We start from the raw sequence: 19,949 nt of genomic DNA, 5'->3' as shown, positions 1-19,949 counted from the left end.
AAATGCTCGTCGACGAATATGAGCAGTATCACAATGACAGAACGGACGATGTTGTTGTCTCTCGGTCCGGATCGGAGGAGCCGGAGCCAGAGCCTCTTGCAGACGATTGTAAGGACTACTTCTATATGATACCTATCTCTTGAATTTGCTTCCTTTAAGTTGGCCATGAAAGTTTATGCGTACCCTCGTCGCGGGGTCGGAGGTTCCACTCGAGAATATATGATGACAGCATTTCCTCGCCTATTTGGGACGTCTTCTAACGCAAATTTCCGGTATAGATGCAGCGATGATGGCACGAATCCTTCCTAAAGATCCGGAGTTGGAAACCGAAGAGAGGCGCATCATACATGGCATATTAAGGACTGGCGCAAGTTGAAGAAGAAGGAACATGGACCGACATTCCAATGCGCAGGATTTCCATGGTGGGTGCACAACTTGGTCGCGGTCTGCCGCTCTGTCGTATGGTTTTAATAATGGCGCATAGGCGAATTCTCTTCTTCCCATATGGAAACCACGTTGAGCATGCATCGTTCTACTTGGAACATGCATGGGAAAATGAGCCACCTGAAAATTGGTACGCTTGCGTTCAATTCGGCCTTGTCCTGTGGAACGTAAATGACCCATCCATCAAAATCTCTCATGGTACGCGTGGCATCTATGTGTAAGATATACCACTTGCTGATTTTGATTAGTTGCGACTCATCGGTTCAACGCGGATGAGGGAGACTGGGGATTCACCCGATTTTGTGAACTACGGAGGCTGTTCAACGTACCATGGGAAGGCCGTGGAGTATCTCTTGTGCAGAATGATGAAGCTATGGTTACTGCCTACGTTCGTGTCGTTAAGGATCCAACGGGTGTCCTGTGGCACACCTTCCAAAAGTATGTCATTCAGAAGAGCTTTCGTCGAGAATGATACTAAACCCTTTTAGCTATGACTCGAAGAAAGAGACTGGCATGGTTGGATTAAAAAACCAGGGTGCCACCTGTTACCTCAACTCACTTCTACAGTCGCTATACTTCACCAATGCATTCCGAAAGGTATGTGACTGAGTACTTTACGCGCATTGAGTGTCTGCCAATTAACTTTCTCGAAGGCCACATACCAAATTCCGACTGAGGCGGAAGCCTCCCGGGATAACAGTGCTTGGACATTGCAGAGGTTGTTCTATAATCTCCAAACGAATGAAAACCCTGTTTCAACAGCTGAGCTTACTGCATCTTTTGGCTGGGAGTCGAGACAGATTTTTGAACAACAGGATGTCCAGGAACTGTCGCGCAAGCTCATGGAGAGACTCGAGGAGAAAATGAAAGGCACGCCAGCGGAGAAGGCATTGCCGGAGTTATTTGTCGGAAAGACGAAGACTTACATTTCCTGCATAAATGTCGATTACGAATCCTCTCGAGTGGAAGACTTTTGGGATATTCAACTCAATGTAAGGAACAACAAGACTCTGGATGACAGCTTCAAGGATTACATTCAAGTGGAAACGCTCGAGGGCGAAAACAAGTACGACGCTGGGCCACCGTACGGTTTACAAGATGCCAAGAAAGGTGTTATCTTCGAAAGCTTCCCCCCCGTCCTACATCTTCATTTAAAACGATTCGAATATGACATCAACCGCGACGCTATGATGAAAATTAATGATCGACATGCATTCCCTATGGAATTTGATGCCACGCCTTACCTCTCCAATGATGCCGATAAGTCAGAGCCGTGGATCTATCAGTTACATGGCGTGCTGGTACACAGTGGTGATTTGAACGCAGGTCATTACTACGCTTTCTTAAAACCTACTAAGGATGGATACTGGTATCGATTTGACGATGATAGAGTTACCCGAGCTACTGACAAGGAAGTCCTTGAAGAGAATTATGGTGGTGAATATGAGCTGGCCAACGGTGCACCCGGCGTCAAGCAACCTTACACGCGTGGTCTATCAACGAAGCGCTCCATGAACGCTTATATGTTGGTTTACATTCGGAAGTCAAGGCTGGGCGATGTACTTCTTCCCATAATGAAAGAAGACATCCCGTCTCACATCGAGACGCGCCTGGTTGAAGAACGCGTGGAGCTGGCACGCAGGAAAAAGGAAAGAGAGGAAGCCCATTTGTATATCAATGTTGGAGTCCTGAATGAGGAGTCTTTCAAATCTCACCACGGATTTGATCTGACGAGCCTTGACCTACCAGCTGGAGACCCGGCACTTCCGAAGCAATACCGGATACTCAGGGCTCTAAAGGTTGGCGAGTTTGCTGAGCAACTTGCACAAGAAAAGGGCATTGATGCCAACCGAGTTCGATTCTGGGTCATGGTAAACCGTCAGAACAAGACAACTCGACCAGATCAGGTTATTAAGGATCCAGATATGACAGTGGAAGAGGCCTACAGCAGATTCGGTACGAAAGGGAACCCGTTCAGAGTTTGGATGGAGGTCGGACAACCCTCCGCGGATGGAACGGTTTCTTGGCCAGACAGCAACAACTCGGTGCTAGTCTTCTTGAAACACTTTGATGCCCCGTCGCAGATATTGTCGGGTGTTGGTCCTGTATATGTTCGCAAAAATCAGAAGGTAGCTGAGCTTGCCCCAGCAATCCTTGAGAAGATGGATTGGCCTGCCGGTACAGAGTTCATGCTGTTTGAGGAAATCAAACATAATATGATCGACGTTATGAAGCCAAAGCAGACCTTCCAGCAATCCGAGATCCAGGATGGCGATATCATTACATTCCAGAAATCGATCAAGGAAGCGGACTTACCTTCCACTGCTCTCTATCAGGATGCGCGACAGTACTATGACTACCTTTTGAATCGGATTAGCGTTACTTTCGCCCCTATAAAGGCTGGCGAAGGCGATGAATTTACTTTAACCCTGAGCCGCAAGATGACTTACGACCAGTTCTCTAAGAAAGTTGGTGAACATTTGAACGTCGAGTCTACGCACTTGCGCTTCGCTCCTGTCATGGCAAGCACGGGGAAACCCAAGCAATTCATCAAACGCAACCCAAACCAAGCGAACCAGACCCTCTATCAAATCCTCAGTGGAACAATGGCCGGATATGGGTATAGCATGCACCGTTCTGATGCACTGTATTATGAGGTTCTGGAGACAAGCTTGAGCGACTACGAGTCCAAGACTTCCTTGAAAGTGACCTGGCTTCCGGAAGGCATTACGAAAGAGGTAAATCAAAGAGATCTTTGCCATATTGTAAATCAATGCTAACATTATACCAGCAAGTTGTGGAAGTCTTGGTACCCCGGGATGGCACCATTTCAGATCTCCTCAGCGGATTGCAAAAGAAGGCAAATATTGATGATGACACGATCCGTGAAGTTAGGATCTATGAGACGCACGCCGGTAAAATTTATAGAGACTTCGTGGGAGATGCCAAAATTGCCGGTATCAACGAGTTCGTAACACTATATGCCGAAGGAATGCCCGAGGAAGAGATCAATATGGGAGAGGGCGAGCGCACAATTAACGCCTATAACTTTGATCGTGATTTGAACAGGCCACATGGTGTGCCGTTCAAGTTCGTTCTCAAACCGGTTAGAGGACCTTTTTATGAGCTGGATTCGTGCTGCATGCTAACGTTCCATAGGGCGAGGTCTTCAAAGAAACAAAGGAGAGGCTTTCCAAGCGGACTGGCATCAAGGGTAAACAATTTGAAAAGATCAAGTTTGCTGTGGTTCCTCGTTCACTATACTCAAACCCGCGATATCTTGAAGACGGTAAATCTATCGACCCTGCGTAGTATACAAATGCGAGCTAACATGTTTATCCATCTAGATGATATCCTTTCCGACATTGTCGGCGATTCTGACGACCTCCTTGGCCTCGACCATGTAAATAAGAACCGCAGCTTTTGGAACAGAAGTGAGTCGTTTTTCATCCGATAGACGGGCAGGTCTGTGCTTGTGAGTGTATGAGATTAGTGCACAATTACCTTGCAATTAGCGGGAAATGCATATGGAAATTCGGTATTCTGGCACACACAAACATGTTTATGAAGAGCTTTATACAATTGAATGAACTTGTGGACATCCTGTTTATCTGTCTTTTACGTTGTCTTTTCCTTTGCTCTCTGTAGACGGGCGGATCTCGATGTTGCCATGATCATAGTCTGTTTAAAAGCTACTTTGAGGACTTTGATTTGATGCATGCCAATGTGAACTGTGTCCTTACATTGCTGTTATGAAAGAAAAAAAATAAGAAATAAAGAATAGAAAGTAATAAGGCAATAGCTTGAATCCTCTTTGTAGGCCACCTAGTCTGGTACTGTAAACTTCAAGTCACCTGTGTAGTTCTCCAGACTGCCGAGATAAAAGCTAACTACTAGGGGCTTAGATCAGAACTGTAATTTGCCAGAGGCAGTACTAGTAGTAGTTCGTTTCCAACTTGGTTTGGGCACATAATATGCAAACATAGCAAACACAGCGGAACACACAGCTGGCCAGAACTTCGACTTGCACCGCGCCTTGTGCCAAATCAAGACACCCCTGGAGAGAATCCCAGCTTGAGCTCCTGGCTCTCCAATCCTTTCCACAATGCGTTTCACAGCTCTGGTCATAGGCCTCCTTGCCACTATCGTGTCGACAGTGACAGCAACCGCCCTCACCTACAAACTCGAAGCCAACGAGAAAGCTTGTTTCTACAACTATGTTGACCAGAGGAACGCGAAGGTCGCCTTCTACTTCGCTGTGAGTGCCTCTCCGTCATGCTGGTATTAACCCTGAGGTGGGCAGCATGGATATTAATCCTCTATGCCTCTCTAGGTCCAATCTGGCGGCTCTTTCGATGTGGATTACCAGGTGGTCGGTCCCGGTGAGAAGGTGGTCTTAGATGGAACCAAAGAAAGACAGGGCGACTTCGTTTTCACGGCACAGAGCATCGGAGAATACAGATTCTGCTTCAACAATGAGATGTCAACCTTCGCCGAGAAGCTGGTGGATTTTGAGATTGCGGTATGCTGGGGTTCTAGATTGCATCATTGCTTTTTCTTTTCTACGTCATTGGAACAATATTGACTGGTTCTTCAACCAGGTCGAAAACGAAGAACGCGCGCAACTCCCTTCCCGACAGGGTGCCAGCCCCGAGCAGGCCTCCGCTCTCGAGGAGTCCGTCTACAAACTTTCCGCCCAGCTTTCGACCATTTCTCGGAACCAAAAATACTTCCGGACCCGTGAGAACCGTAACTTCAGCACTGTTCGTAGCACTGAACGTCGGATCTTCAACTTTAGCGTGATTGAGGGCTTGATGATGGTATCGATGGCTGGATTACAGGTCTTTGTTGTTCGGTTCTTCTTCCAGGGTGCTAGGAAGGGTACGTATTAGGGTGCTGCTCAGTGGCTTTGCTCCCCGGCCCCACATCCATGTTCCCTCAATTCAGGTTGATTATTCAATGCTAACGGGCAAACAGGTTATGTGTGATGAGCATGAAATGTGTCTTATGTTCTTTGATTGTGGCGTCACCTATTGTATCTACATCTGATTATAGGGTCTAGAATCTTTGCATATCTGTATACCTTGTTTCATTTGCCGTTGAAAATGGTGGATTCAAATACCAATGTAGACTCTGATGATAGTTATTTTGTGTCGATTGATGAACATATTGGCTTACTAGACGCTTGTAGTCGCGGTGAAGATAGCCCAGCCTGGTGGCCGGTTACTCATAACACGGTGTGGGGGACTTAATTGCTCTTGATGGACCAACTTTTGAATTCATGGTCCACGCTACAGAGAGTGGTCAATGTTATTCTGCTTGAGGTCTTGGTCTGGTGTTTTCATGGAGTAGGTGGTTTGTACGTCATCTTCTGAAATATAACTTGCATATCTAGACGCAAAAGTACCTCTCGGTAGTTACGCAAATGACGCTTTTGAATTGATTACATTTCTATGCTTTACAGGCCAGCGGAAAACAAGGACGTAGGTATGACAAGGGGAGAGTAAATACTCCGACGAAATAATCGTACCGACATCACAGTAAATATATGATGCTTGTTTCCATTTTGAGATCAATCACGATTGTCATGATTATCCTCCAGTGTGCATGAAGTCAATCCCTTCCTCCTTGGCACACGAGAGCCAACACTCAGAAAATCGTAACGCGCCGAGGGGAGGGTCACATAAGCGAATGGAGCCCTAGTCTGTGTACATCATCCACCAGATGTTTAGTAATATTCCGCAGGTTATCAATTAAGGACTAAGCGTAACCCTAAGGGTGTGTGGACAGCGCCATAAATGTGAAGGAAGAACCAACCCCAGCCTCTGTATGACGTTAGAATGCAGGTCGCATAATGACAGCTGTTGGACGTCCAGAAAGCGTATGTCTTCTGAAGCCTCGCATTTTTGTTCATAGATAGATCCACCGGGTGGCAACATGTATGCTGATCGGGGAGCTTAGTCCGTCACCATTGGTTGGCGTGTAGGGGAAGGGCTAGTGTCTGATGCATTCGGGATGATAGACGATGTTATGAAAGACCGAAGTATGCTTAGAGTTCACAAGCCCTGCACTAAGCACTGTGTCTTCTCGCGAATGTGTCAGTCGAATTACTTAGGTACTTTTCCGACAGACACACCCCGTATGCAGCCTCGAAGGGATGCAGTGGAGTATCCCAGATCATCGGAATAGGTTTCCATATGACTTGGCGATGGGTCTGGGAAGGTCTGAGTTCTGAGTGAAGGGGGTTGTGGATCATGATGGAGCTCTCATTGCTTATCCCAATAACAGTAGACCTTTGTCCAGTTGCATACCCATCGTGCATACGGAAGAGCCCGGACGATTGGATGCTGTAGCCCGCAGTATAGTATTCAAGACCAACCAGGTATTGCTTTTTGATTTTTCAAGAACCGTCGACGCCCCTGACGTCACGGGCCCAACCTCAGGCACACGTTGTCCGCCATAACCACTTCCTGCTCCTGGCATTATCACACGAAAACATTCTTCTCTGGTGGAGTCTTTTTCATGGCTAGAACCCACTGGCTCCCTCCTACTGGCCTTTGTCCCCAGAGTCCAGAGACATGCATCATAAGCTCGGGCCTCTTGAGAAAAATCAAATCGTTTCACATACCATCTCGGTGACCACACTGCCAGTTCCGTACTCCGTATACCTACAGGGTTGGGAACCGGTGCCGGGGCTTTTACATAGTAGTGGTAGCTGCTTCCATTTTTTACTTCTCCACTCCTCAGTTCTGAGCAAATGGGTGTCGTCCTTTCATCCCCTGTGCCGATGATTACTTTGATGGGCATGGGAGACGCCTCGAAATTTGCAGACGGCTGATATCACACATGCTATAGTAGGTAATTCTAGACTCGGTCAATGACATGTTCGGAGTGCAAGGTCATCCTGCCGGTGGCAGGATACTTCGTTGTCAAGGTAGCTGTTTCTGTCGTTTTGCGCTGTCGTTATTCATACGGCGCACATAGGTGCACACGGTGTACCTACCTCCTTACGCTACTATTCCGGAGCAGGCAAGAGACTCCCATGGAGGCCGACTGGGCTAACCGTCACTGTCAGCACAGATCTGCAGGGGGCCTTTTAGTAGTATTGAGTTGGATCGACAGAGCCCATTGGGTTTCCCGACCCAGTGATATTTGTTCGGTGACTTCATTTTGCTTTGAGGAGGATGGTGGACGGGCTAACCATCTGGAGCTGCACCGACCCATGAGTTTGTGGAGTACGGTTAATTCCGATCGATTTCTGAAGTGCCAGGCAAGATAACAATTAATCGAATCACCGGAGCGTCGTGAGAGCGGGGGGAAGTTTTACAAGACTTCCAGAGTACTACTGCGTAATGGAGAAGGTCTCTCGAAGAGCTCCTCGGACCAATGACATCATGGCGCAAGTGGAAGTAAAATGGAGAAGTGCCCATGTCGCCGTTGTGGATCAGTGCCATACGCCTGACTGACCAATGTGGCTTCGACTCTGATCTTCTGCTTGTTCGCTTGTGATCTCATGTCGCACTTGCTGTCCATACTCATCCCTATTAATTTGCGCCGGTTGAACGGATTCAAAAGGTTGGTCTTCTATATTGGATCTTCAACCCTTCTTTGTGGCACCTTTGCATCAAGATTATTCACACAACCACACTTCTCTCTATTTGACTTCCAAGCTACCGTCTTTTACTATCATCCTCGTGGTGAAGGTAAGTGGGAGACTGTCGTTTGAACTCTTATCTCGCATGAAAGCCAGCCGTAACGAACGCCTCTTCCGACCCGGATCTGCGATGTCGTTGGTGCCGCCTCCGAGACGACAATATCCCCGCCGTGGATGCTCGCTGCTATCCCACATTGTGATGATGTTGTGAACTAACTGTTCCTTCTGAGCTAGCAATCATGACGACTTCCATGCAGCATCCCGAAACCGTGCAGCCTATGGTTCCCCCCGATGGAGGAGGGACAAGCCCTTCTAGCGACAGTCATCTTCGAATGAATCGCACGGTCAATCCTCATACGTCTGTTGAGGATTATAGCCGCGTTATGCTGGAGTACACACACAACCGGATGGCGTCCTTCGCCGATTTGGACGCCGACAAAGGCTCTCCCGTCAGTCGCAGCAGCAGAAGCAGCGCAGGTAGTGGCGAGAGCGGCGACTCGGCGGGCGATATGCTTCGTCGAGGCCCTGCACCTACCTCTGCAGGTGTCTCCCACCATGACTTCGGCGAGCGAGGTGGACGTAAAGCTACCAGAGATGATGAGAAAAAACGATCCATCTAAAGGGACCACTCCCTGAGGTGCAAGAGGGGGGTGGCTGAACGTGACACTGGTGTCTCGTTACCTTGACAAAAAGGCACTGCGTGCCTTGCTGACGAGTTGACGATATGATATATAAGATTTTGGCGATTTGGGGGAGACTTCGGTGTCTCCCGGCGTTTGATTGTAGCGAAAGCATTTCTGCTTCAAGCGATATATACAGAGCTATGACGTGCTCGAGCCGAGTTTGGTGCCTGTCCTTCCTTTTATGTTCGGCCCAATTTTGATATGTGTACTCCTTTTGGAGCTTACCCTCATCAACTGATAGATATTTGCAACGGCATCAATTGGTTCCACAGTCGGCATGAACAAGCTTCCGTCCAGTGCTATTCGCCTGATGCACTGGCACAAATGTCCACTGAGAACCCATCTTTGTTTTGGTTTCTGACTTCAACGTCGTTCGCTTTTCAGTGCTCGTGATTGTTTGTGGCCTAGAACTCTGCCAGTTTTGCTTGTCTTCTTGGCTATAGCTGTTCAATGTGTCAAGCTACGGACAGCTAGGAATCAACATATTTCCGTCTTTACTTCTCACACCCACATAATCCTCTTCATCCGGCGGTTTCAGCGGTTTCAGCGGTTTCATATCCTGTACATTATGTTTTCCAAAGTTCCTGTACACTACTTGGTTTGGGAATTAAATGACGGCAGGTTTTCCGTTCAATATACTCCAGTCTACTTATCTACTATCAGCCGTAGTAGTGGTAATACAGTCTACGGTAGTTCTTCCACTGCATTCCCTTCTGCCTTTTCCTTCTACTCATCGGAATGGTTAATTGAGATTCACTTTATGCAGGCACAAGCTAGAATACTCATACATGTTTCTAACTTTCCTCGGAAGTTCTATACTCATCAACCCCTTGCATAATCCTACTCCCCGTCTGAATCTGAGTGTTGGTCACAACGCGAATTCCTTGACGTCTACTGCCAACGGTACACGAGCATCAAGCAATACCAACGGGCCATTGCATCTTCATTTAAATTGCTTTACGACGCAGGGTATCATCCGAATGGAAATATCCCAACCGCTATGTTGATAAGCCTTGCATTCCTTTTTAGTCTTCATTTGACCTGCCATTACATTCCATGCAGGTCTGGGCTACCTAATTTGTTTATCAGCAACCTGACACGCGGATGTCAACGTGTCGCGCCTATTATCCCTTGTTCCTAGCCTCAAAATGTATGGGTTACCTTGGCTGCTAATCCCAGCTTGTCGCACATGAACACAGGGATGAGCTTCCCCTTGCCCTCGTTGTTTACCATACTTGATTACCTACCCGTCCACTACTCTTTACGAACCAGACACTCAAATGCAGCATCTCTCGATCCTCCTCAACCACAAAGCTAAGGGCACCCACTAACACCCACTCGATCACAATGAATCCCAAAAGGATACTGCTCCTTTTAACCACAGTAGCCCTCTCGACTGCAGTCCCTTTCTCCCAGCAACAGACCCCAGTCTCAACCCCAACCAAACAATCCGCACACCCAGCGCAGAGCTCCATGTTCGCTGCCTTGGCTTCTGCCTCACCAGAAGCAAACAACGGCACCTGCCCAGACACCCACCGGTCCAAGCAATGCTGTCAAAGCATCGACTCCATCGGAGATGAGATCACCAAGGGATTGGGCCAGCTTGTTCCAGTGTTAAACGGGGCAAAGTTGTCAAGTATCTTGTCGCTTGATTGTATGTACTTCTTCGCTTTCTTTATGCGACCTTCCTTCATCTTCTTTCTATATCTTGCCGCGCAGCTGCTGATATGACGTAATAATAGGTCAAGCAATGTCTGATACAGATCCGAACGAAAATTGTACAAAAGACGTTATGTGTTGTACTGGATCGCCAGAGGACAAGGTATGCCCCTTTTTTTTCCATTTTTGTTTCGAAGAAAAAGAGCAAAAGCTGACAGAGATGAACAGGGAGATAGCCTAGCCAGATCATGTGAACCGTACGATAAAGCAATGAAGGATATGCAGGAAGCTCTGGAGAAGAATAGGCAGCGGCCTCTTGAGCAGGCGATGAGTTGGGCGGCTATGACTAGTTCGATGCTGGCGGCGGCGTCCTCGTCGTCTGTGGCGGCGGCTTCTTCGTCTCCTAGATTGGCTTCAAGCGGGGTGCATGCTGTGCCTACGGGTCATTAGGGAATGTTCCTTGGGTTTATAAGGGGGGTAGTTCAGGGCTTGATTTACGTGAGGTGGATTTCAACTTTCATCTCAATTCTAGTAAATCTGGCGTTGTTCGTATATTGCGGATTAAATTCTTTCTCTCATAGACTATCATCGTGCTAGCTTATTGTACATCCAAAATTACCTCCATCCACGACCAGATGGGTAGCCATGCTGATTCCAGCCTCTCCCGGAGTGAGGCGGAGGGAAGTGATAGGACCCGGGTGGCATTTGCTGTCCCTGCGGTACATGTACTGGGGGGAACTGTTGAGGAAACTGTCCACCTTGTGGTTGGAACGTCGGCGGAAAGTTCGAAGGGCCGTAGTTTGGCAAAGGTGGAGGCGGTGGAGGCCACGGGCCCTGATAATTGGGCGGAGGCGGAGGGGCTCCTGGCATCCCTTGGGGGAATGCGGGTGGGCCTTGTTGAAAATGCATCGGCGGCGGTTGCGGAGGAAAGCCTGGGGGCGCAGCATTGTCAAACTGATTATGGTGTTGTGTGGGCATGGGCCGCGGTGGTGATGGTGGGCGAGGAGAATAGGATTTCTCCCGTGAACGCGAGCGCCGGGGGCCACTTCGTGATCGAGATACAGAGCGTGACCGAGAATCGTACCGGCCAAACCTGCGAGGTGGAGTACGGCTTCGTGACCTCGATCTGCTCCGTCCGCTGTCGTCGCTATAGCTATCACTGTATCGCCTTCTCTTGCGAGGGCTTAGGCTGCGACTTCGAGAGCTGGATTTCGCATTCCTCCTCTTCATTTGCTGGCAAAACCCTCGAGACCACCCGTAGTATGTGTCGCCGCTGAGAATGTCGCCTGCAATCTTGTCACGTATGACTGTCTGGCCTAGCTCGTCTATATCGACTACTTCATCTTCCTTGGGCTCTGGTCTATCGATTCCGTATATTTGATCAACGTCTTTCAGGAACGCTTTCAAAGCGATCGCCAGCTTTTCATCCGCTGGTCCAGCCAGGAATTGCAGTGGTTTGATCGAATCAGGACGAAGGGGAACAGTTGAGTTAGGGATGATGTGAGGGACAAGGTTGCCTGCGGGAAGGTCATAGTAAGGAGTAGACGGGTCCCCATGAGTAGATGGCATGATGAATGGTACATCCTTGCTCGGAAGCCGGTGGGCGGAGTCCATGTTGCTCTCTTCGACATCAATCGAGGTCTTGACAGGACCCGACAACGCTGAGTTCTTGACCACCTCCCGCAACTTGTTGACATAGTCACTGCCGTAGTAGCCATGCTGCACCCATATATTCAACAGTGTGTCTAGTCGTCCGTGGTGCTTCGGGTGCTTCTCTCGGTCGTAGGAAGCAGCGTAGCCCAGTAACTCCACAATGTACGGCTGCAATGAGCCAGTCAAGGTGGAAAAGGCGGCAGTCGAGTCCAGATGATACTTGGTATGATGAAACAGGTCATTCAGCAGGTAGAGTATGTGTAACCTTTTCCTCTTTGCAGAAATGGGCCGGATTTGCTGTGGCTTGGCTTGCGGTTGCTGCCCGTCTTCGCTGAACGAACCAGACAGCGCGACCAGGTATTTGGCCCAAACATTCACCCGATTTGACGAGGAGACAACGTACTCGAGAAGCCAATCTTTGCAGGTCTAACGGCCGCGCCGAGTCACAGATTTAGTATTGCAGTGTATATCGGTGCTAAGGACTCGCAATCAAACCTGGATGTTTGCTGGGGAGCAATGCGATAGCGCCCTGTCCAGTGATGTATGGAACGTTGTAATCTCGTCGCGCGGGACGGACGTGGGGTCTGGGCGTAAAAGCCCCGCGGAAAATGAGGCCTTCGCAATGGCAAGTTGGTGAGAGGCCATTGCAGGCAGCAGTATCTCTTTGAGGGTGTTGTTGGGTTCTTGATGTTAAGTTGGCTACGGAGTTGATTGCGGTTTGGGTTCCGCTTATCACACGTGATCACTTCTATTTCCGTACTATTCCCTTTCCAACTCCAACACATTAATGATCACAGGAGCTACATATATAGTTCCTGCGCCTACTTTTTTTCTTCTCGAGATGTCTTTGCCATATTTGCAGAGCCTTATATGAAGCGTACATCTTGAGACGAATCTCCCTTCAGCAAGCCGCAGGGCAGAGTTGACATTGACACGGTCCAGCATGAGAGGAGGTCTCCGCTTTAATCTGCGCGCCAAAGAGAAGAGTTCAGTATATCCTAATGACAAAACCAAACGGTCGGCAGCCTAGACTAAGTCCAACTGTACGCAGCTGCGAAATATCGAAATGTACTGAGTTGCAGGGACTCAGTACTTTCAGCAAAGTGTCCAAAGTAACGTACATAGGGAGATCTGCGTGAATATTGCGCTTGTGACCATACAATATCAGTAGGGTAAAACAAGCCAACTGCGGTAATGTCGATTATGAAATCAATCCGAGTGAGGACGGCTGATTTACAACTCCTCCTTCAGAATCATTTACTCTACGTGGTCTTGGAAGTGGATACTCTTTGCAACCTTTAGCTTCGCCATCTGGCTCCCTCCTTAAGCGGGGATTTATATATGGCGGATCAGAAAGAAATACTAAAAAGGGAATGTGACCAGAGGACGATCACCTATGTTTTGGTCCATAGCGGGTCCAATAATGTGGCATTAATTTCAGCGAAACTCGCAGGGCTACGTTAAATGTGCTCACAGCAAACCATCATTGGCACTGTGTCACTCGAACTGGATAGGGGAGTTTCCCGTTGTTATATCTACATGACCACGCTGGGAGGCACCAGCATATTCAGGTCTCCGATTCTCCTCCCGCTAAAATCCTGTGCTAATATTTCTTACGTACAGAGACATTGAATCGATTGAAGGTAACCCTAGGCCGAAACGTGTGAAGATCAAGTATAGCCCTCTATTTCCCTTTTCCCCTTTGAGGCTCCAACGGCTGGCTTCAGCTCTAATCCGAAATGAGCGGATTATATTGGGGTGCATGAGCCGATGAATATGGCTGTGCCAAAGACTTCATCCAGAAGGACCTAGATAAGTGATAGGACAGGAGATACTCGTCGCGCAGTCTAATGGCCCTATTGAACTAGTAACGTCTCACTAATAACGGGGAAAGCTTGGCACTTTAATCACTCCGCTGGACCCTGGCTATTGGGATTACCCTTTTTGTTAAAGCTCGAATCCTACAATGCATAAATGTCTCGCATGTACGCTTCTTGGCATACTCCTGCCCGTCCTGATTTAATTATAACAAAAATCCTTCTTTGCAGCGGAAACAAATTGAAGAGGCGATGGTACTCTGACCAATCTGTTGATCGATTTGGCTGCTCAAACAGGCACGTACTCACATATACTAGTATTATTGGCTGTGCCTCCAACACAATGAACGCTACGAATTACTACTGCGTAGAGAGCTCGAAATGAGGCCGATCTCATCGGAGACTTCTCTCAAAAAAAGGCAAGAACGCACTGGGATCGACAGGAACACTACTCTTTTGGCCACTTTAGCGTTGCCGCTCAGTCTCTGAACCATGTATGTAGTATGAACGGCCGAAGCGTCCGTTGTCCTGAATCAAAAACATGCCAAGGACAAGTCCACCACGCTATCGGAGAGTACCACTGAACAATCATTACACCATGTGAACTACAGATAGGGGATTTGAGAGCAGAGCTGCATGGCAGGAGAGGACTTCTGTTCTGGGAAACTAGACGACGATTGGCTCCTCTTATAGCTGCGGACGCCTCTCGGACATCATGCCCAACACGCAAAGATTCATCTTCACAGCTGATCCCAGCTATACTGATGGTCTTCCTGGTCGCTTGAGTGTTGTAGCCATAACCGCCGCTGCGACGCTGATTTCAGGTCGCCAAGATGGCCAACTTTATTCATTTTTGGCTCTCTTTTAGCCTTTTGATCACCCTATCGCTTCAGCAAAACGCTCCCCTGGTATTCCGCGATTCCGAATCGCCCGAAATAGCTGGGAAACGGCTCCTAGTGAGAGGTGCACGATTTCACAATGAGTCGCACCATTCTCATCTGGAACCTCAAAGGAAGGATTCCTTCTATTGGACTGGTGTGTCTACTTGTTCAACGACCAAAATTAAATAACTCAGGGGGTCTCTCAACTTCTAACTTCTAACAATAGCTTCCCAAGAAGGACGGCCGCTTTCGCCGAGTTTGCCGTTGAGACCGATGATGACACAAGCGTGGTATCAATGGAGCGATTCAGGTATTTACTAAAGTCAATCCATTGTACCAATACTAGTTTAGCTGTCAATTTCAAAAACCAAAAGTCGTTCGAATACACCAAGCGTGCATGGAAATGGGTCAATGAGATTGAACGAAACACCCTTATTGTGGTCGCCGGCACTGGCCAGTGTGGATGGAATACACATAGAGTGCCATTTGCTGTTTCGAAAATTGAGTTTGATGACCACACCAAGACTGCAAAGTTGCAGGCTCGACGATCAGAATGGAAAGATGTTTTCCACTCCTTTGAGCTTTCTGTGGGTAGAGTGGCCAACAAAGTAGCCCACGATACATGTGAGGCGCCGCAGCACACAAAAAGAAAAGAGCACGAGAAAACCTTGTCCATGAGTTTTGATCATCCGTGGAATCTTCCTAAGAAGGACTTTTCTACTCCCGAAGATTCCTTCTCTTTAATACTGTCGTGCGATCAGTGTGGCACAAAAGGAAGCTTCGAACTTGGTTTCTACCTCAGGAACGAGAAACATATACCCAAGGCCGCAACGTTCACGCTTACACCTCACGGCGTGTCTGCAAGAATAGGGCCCAAATTGACATTAAGTGGAGACTTCACCGAAGAGTACTCTCAGCAGTTCGACCTTGCGAAGATACCAATATACGGGTATTCAATCCCTGGTGTCTTAGATCTAGGCCCGGAAATTGTCTTTAGCCTTGGCTTCAGCGTTGGTCCGGTCTCTGGTTCTGCGTCTGTTTCCTCGGGGATAAACATCAGCCTTCTGGACTCTGCAGAGCTCAAAATTGACCTTCTCTCACCTCATGTAGTGCACTCAGGGTGGACTCCCCAGGTTCGTACAGAACCGGTAAAGGTAGATGCTCAAATCGAAGCCGGCGTTAATATTCATGCCAAAGCTGCAATCCAACTAGCCGCAGAGGCTCTTGGTATGTATAACTGATATCATTCACAAAGATAGATACTCACCTGGATAGGCCATGGATTTGCCGCAGGAGTCAACTTAAAGCCTGTCCTGGGGGCCACATTATCTCTCTCTGAGTGTGAGTCATCGCCATGTATAATTATCTTTATTTCTGGCTGACGGATATAGCAACCGCTGGAGTCTGTGCGAATGATGAAAAACATCATCTTTTCGGTGTCAGTGTGGCTCCCTCGGCCGGAGTTAGTCTTAACGCGGAGATAACGAGAGCCAGTGACAAGGGGAACCCTTTGGCAAAGCTCACAATTGCTGTAAGTTGTATACATGTACGATGCATTGATAAGATTGCTAACAACAAGGAGGATCTTAAAGAGGCCATACCAAAGGCGTGTGTTGGCTTCGGTCCAGTTGTTGCAAATAGCAGCCTACCAGCCAAACGAGATTCAAGTGGGAAGGCGAGCAGCCAAGCCGATGCTGATTCCTTATCTACTGCCTCTTCCCCCCATGTTCATCACAGACATCACAGGAGACATCATCACGGTAGAAGGCATTAGATGCTAGCTTCGCATTGTGCCAGTTGTATCCATGGAGACCAGATTCTTCTTCTCCTTTTCTTTTCATGCGTTCTTGTATCTCGACTCTCGCTTTAACCCTATTTTCTTTTCGTGTACATATACCTTTTATGGAATTAGTATCACCACAAAGATCTAAAAGAATCTCCTTTCAAGCCACCGTGTCTATTGCGGAATGGCCCTAGTACTACTAGTAGTAGCGACACCAGCTGCCGTCGATCGTCTCAGGCAATCAGGCCGTTAACCTTCCTGTTTGGGGCGGTGGAGCGTCCTGGCGCTGGGGCTTAATTCCGTAGTGGTCTGATCGGATCTCGTGCAGTCGTGGGTGGAGCATCATTTCTCCAGATCCATACTACTATAGTACTATGTAACAGCTCCCAATATGGAGTATCATGGACATCATTCTGAGCGAGCAGTATGATAGTGTCTGCTTTCTTGGGCCCCGGTTCGGGTGTGTGATTTCTCTGGTCCACAGCGTTCTTAAGTAATGTAACTATACTGCGCAGTAGTGCTTATTGAACCTTTCATCACGGGGGTTATATATATATAGCTTTCGCGAAAATTGTACATACTCCAAACTAAGCACTCAGCATCTCCTGAAGTAGGCAATCAGGGCAGTGGTCAAAGCGGTGCCCTACTTTGCAGGATAAGCTTAATCTGAACTAAGCGAGTGGAGCGACGCAATACTATGCCCTACATTTCCCCAGACCTTCGGGGCCCACGATGCAAGGTACTAGTGACGTTTCTTCTGGCTAGATAATAAGAAAGTGATAGTTAAAAGACATCTATGCGTAAGCTTGTTGACGAAATATTATAAGCATTATACTAGAGATGCAACGTAATGTGCACCTAGAGAAACAACTTCTGAACAAGGAAGTTTTTCTCCCAAGGTTGCCCGGCTTGATTACCGCACGTGGAGAGTATGCCTTAAGGCTGCTTAGCATTTGGAATAGATCCACTAGCTTAAGTTTGCACGTAGGTCTCGAATCCAGCGGTTCGTTATCGGTAATGGTTGGTAAGCTCGAGGGTAAAGGAGTTACACCCAGTACTTTCCAGCCTTGTGGGGTCAAGAAGGGACCCTTTGGAAGAGTTGAACGATCTGAACAATTAATCAGCTGGCTGACGAGTCATCCGATGTGTACAGCACGTCAGAACGAGGGCTTGATCTAGCTTCTCAGAATAGGGGTATGGTACGTTGGGCAGGAGATGCTCGCTTGATTGGACCTTAGGAAACAATTTTGAGCATTGTTTTGGCGTTAGTGTTGACTCACTTTGGTGGAGTCATCAGGCAGACAAAAGGACTTCGGCGTCCGTACCCCTGCGGCCTTCGGATGGGCAACTGCCGCCATCAGAGCACTTGATGACGAACCGATCCGATGTCAGGTTTAACCGTTCAACATTTATTTTAAATCGATTAGGCGCTGCAAGTATGGAATGATGATACGGAAACGCAACTACCGCGATCACCGCCCGTGTTCCTGGACTCCATCCGCCCCGCAGTTGGATCGTCTCTCTTCGGCCGGAAAGTCGCGACCATTTTGCCCCTCAATGGCGTGAGTCTGCACACCACGGAATTTACTCACCGTTAGTTGACGTAGCGGTTGTCCAGCCCACTACTAGTAGTCGAAGTCTTTGAGGAAGAAATACTCCGGCCTACTTGCACTGATTTGGTGTGGGGCATGTATCAACTCTTCGAGTGCAGCTGTACTCCGTACTTTGCACAGTATGTACATGTACATACAGTACATACAACCAAGATGAAATTAGGCGTTAAACTACTACTTCCATTAATACTCTGTATTTACTGTAAATTGGCTCTCGGATTGCTCTTCCGACCCCCCGAGGTCATGGGAACGATATAGGGTGGTATGTATGGTATCGTCCGTACCGTTGCCGCGCTCTGTTTCTTTCTTTATCCATGGCATCATTTCTCGAGCACTAACGACGCAGCCAGAAGACCCCGCAGAAGGAATTCCCCACTGGGTCGCAACAAATCGGCCCACTCGGCTCAGGTGCTCGACTCTATAGTAGCTACCTTACTCCGTACTCACTTACAGGTCGTTGGTACTCCGTACATCGATTATTATATCACTCACCCTCCCATATAAGTAGTAGAAGACCCCCTGGTCCTCTCTTGGGTCCTAAATTCAGTTAAATTTTAAACACTTGTGACCATCGTGCCGCTTCTGTTGATTGCTCACTACCATCGAACATATCGGCGCTTGCTACTAGATCTAGAACTTCACAACGTCGTTACATTACAACACACTACTAGTACACTAGCACACTACTACTACTACTACTACTACTACTACTACTACTACTACACTACAAGATGGCTATCGCTGTTCGGTTCGTCCGCCCAACCATCCGCCATTTCTCTGTCCGTCGCCCACAGCCAGACACTCGCACCTCTCGATTTGTCACCACTTCGTGTCTCTTCTCCGCGGTGGTGCTGCCCTTTGTTCCTCCAGCCCTTGAGAGTTCTCGCGCTAAGAATACAGACGGTTCTAATTGCAATAAGTATGTTCTCGACTTGTCCATACTCTAGTACGCAGGGATTCGGTTGCTGATTGGCTGACCTCTTCTTCTCCAGGCCGCACCCGCCGCTCTGTTTTCATGCCCGTTAATATGTCGTCTCGGTTACCACGCCCGAAGGAGGAATCTGTCACCGGTACCTGACATGCATCGGGACATTTCCCGTATTTCCGCCAATCTTTGATGCTACGGCCTTTTATTTTCCTTTATTTCGATATCGCCATCCCGGGTGGACTTGCAAATGGTGGGCGTACGGACGTTGATACTCATTACACATACCACAACATGGATTCTGTGGTGTGAAACGCATATTGTCGGAACGGAGTTTGCTGGCGTCGTGTTCCTCTTTTTATCTATATGACACATTTCTAATTTTGTTCTCTTGCCGAGTCTGCATGATTGTGAGCATCGGGAACCTGCATACTGTCTCGACCAGAGAAAAGATTCATACATGTATTCTCACCGCAGCGATCATGCGAACTCGATCGCAAACGAAGAATCCGTGCTTCCCTCTGGTAGGGCAGGTGGGGTGACGGTGTTGCTGCAGGTGCAGAAATGAACCATGACAGTTTTGAGTTCCTTACACAAGGTGCCATTTTGTCGAGTCTAATTCACTGGATGAATACTCAAATGAAAACAACATTTTGATTCCCTAACACAGCCTGTAAAATATATACCACGAATCCCCGCAAACTTCGCGAGATTTAAGAAGTCGGCTAGCTCGCAAAGCATATAATCGCATGATATCATACAAAGCCATAGCACACTCAGCACGCTCTCAACATGCGCATATGACGTTTTGCCACCTCTATTGTTTGGGGGAAAATT

At 48.0% G+C, this 19,949-nt stretch overlaps 7 protein-coding genes across 7 annotated transcripts; 6 read left to right on the top strand and 1 right to left on the bottom strand.

Moving 5' to 3' along the window:
- Positions 1–461: 461 nt before the first annotated feature.
- On the top strand, positions 462–3,901 carry ABOM_006166 (ubiquitin-specific protease UBP15; the record flags this gene model as incomplete). The annotated part of the gene is made up of 7 exons (XM_022533295.1): positions 462–642; positions 693–882; positions 933–1,041; positions 1,098–3,182; positions 3,236–3,550; positions 3,604–3,733; positions 3,792–3,901. 7 exons carry the CDS (start codon positions 462–464, stop codon positions 3,899–3,901), a joined length of 3,120 nt encoding a protein of 1,039 aa, XP_022388562.1.
- A 648-nt stretch (positions 3,902–4,549) lies between these two features.
- On the top strand, positions 4,550–5,432 carry ABOM_006165 (emp24/gp25L/p24 family protein; the record flags this gene model as incomplete). Its single annotated transcript, XM_022533294.1, has 4 exons — positions 4,550–4,702; positions 4,778–4,966; positions 5,046–5,325; positions 5,422–5,432. 4 exons carry the CDS (start codon positions 4,550–4,552, stop codon positions 5,430–5,432), a joined length of 633 nt encoding a protein of 210 aa, XP_022388564.1.
- A 2,905-nt stretch (positions 5,433–8,337) lies between these two features.
- ABOM_006164 (uncharacterized protein) lies at positions 8,338–8,718 on the top strand (the record flags this gene model as incomplete). Its single annotated transcript, XM_022533293.1, has 1 exon — positions 8,338–8,718. The coding sequence occupies one exon, from the start codon at positions 8,338–8,340 to the stop codon at positions 8,716–8,718; it is 381 nt and encodes a 126-aa protein (XP_022388527.1).
- Positions 8,719–10,128: 1,410 nt separating this feature from the next.
- On the top strand, positions 10,129–10,890 carry ABOM_006163 (uncharacterized protein; the record flags this gene model as incomplete). The annotated part of the gene is made up of 3 exons (XM_022533292.1): positions 10,129–10,435; positions 10,524–10,603; positions 10,669–10,890. 3 exons carry the CDS (start codon positions 10,129–10,131, stop codon positions 10,888–10,890), a joined length of 609 nt encoding a protein of 202 aa, XP_022388559.1.
- Positions 10,891–11,055: 165 nt separating this feature from the next.
- ABOM_006162 (RNA polymerase II-binding domain-containing protein) lies at positions 11,056–12,738 on the bottom strand (the record flags this gene model as incomplete). The annotated part of the gene is made up of 2 exons (XM_022533291.1): positions 11,056–12,519; positions 12,589–12,738. The coding sequence occupies 2 exons, from the start codon at positions 12,736–12,738 to the stop codon at positions 11,056–11,058; spliced, it is 1,614 nt and encodes a 537-aa protein (XP_022388529.1).
- A 2,005-nt stretch (positions 12,739–14,743) lies between these two features.
- On the top strand, positions 14,744–16,565 carry ABOM_006161 (uncharacterized protein; the record flags this gene model as incomplete). Its single annotated transcript, XM_022533290.1, has 6 exons — positions 14,744–14,866; positions 14,923–14,945; positions 15,018–16,018; positions 16,067–16,132; positions 16,183–16,322; positions 16,374–16,565. 6 exons carry the CDS (start codon positions 14,744–14,746, stop codon positions 16,563–16,565), a joined length of 1,545 nt encoding a protein of 514 aa, XP_022388561.1.
- A 2,353-nt stretch (positions 16,566–18,918) lies between these two features.
- Positions 18,919–19,213, top strand: ABOM_006160 (uncharacterized protein; the record flags this gene model as incomplete). The annotated part of the gene is made up of 2 exons (XM_022533289.1): positions 18,919–19,106; positions 19,180–19,213. The coding sequence occupies 2 exons, from the start codon at positions 18,919–18,921 to the stop codon at positions 19,211–19,213; spliced, it is 222 nt and encodes a 73-aa protein (XP_022388530.1).
- Between the last annotated feature and the right edge of the window lie 736 nt (positions 19,214–19,949).

This window comes from Aspergillus bombycis (assembly GCF_001792695.1).
Source record: "Aspergillus bombycis strain NRRL26010 chromosome Unknown contig00050, whole genome shotgun sequence".
Classification (NCBI taxonomy): Eukaryota; Fungi; Ascomycota; class Eurotiomycetes; order Eurotiales; family Aspergillaceae; genus Aspergillus; species Aspergillus bombycis.
This window is presented reverse-complemented; position numbering and strand designations above follow the sequence as displayed.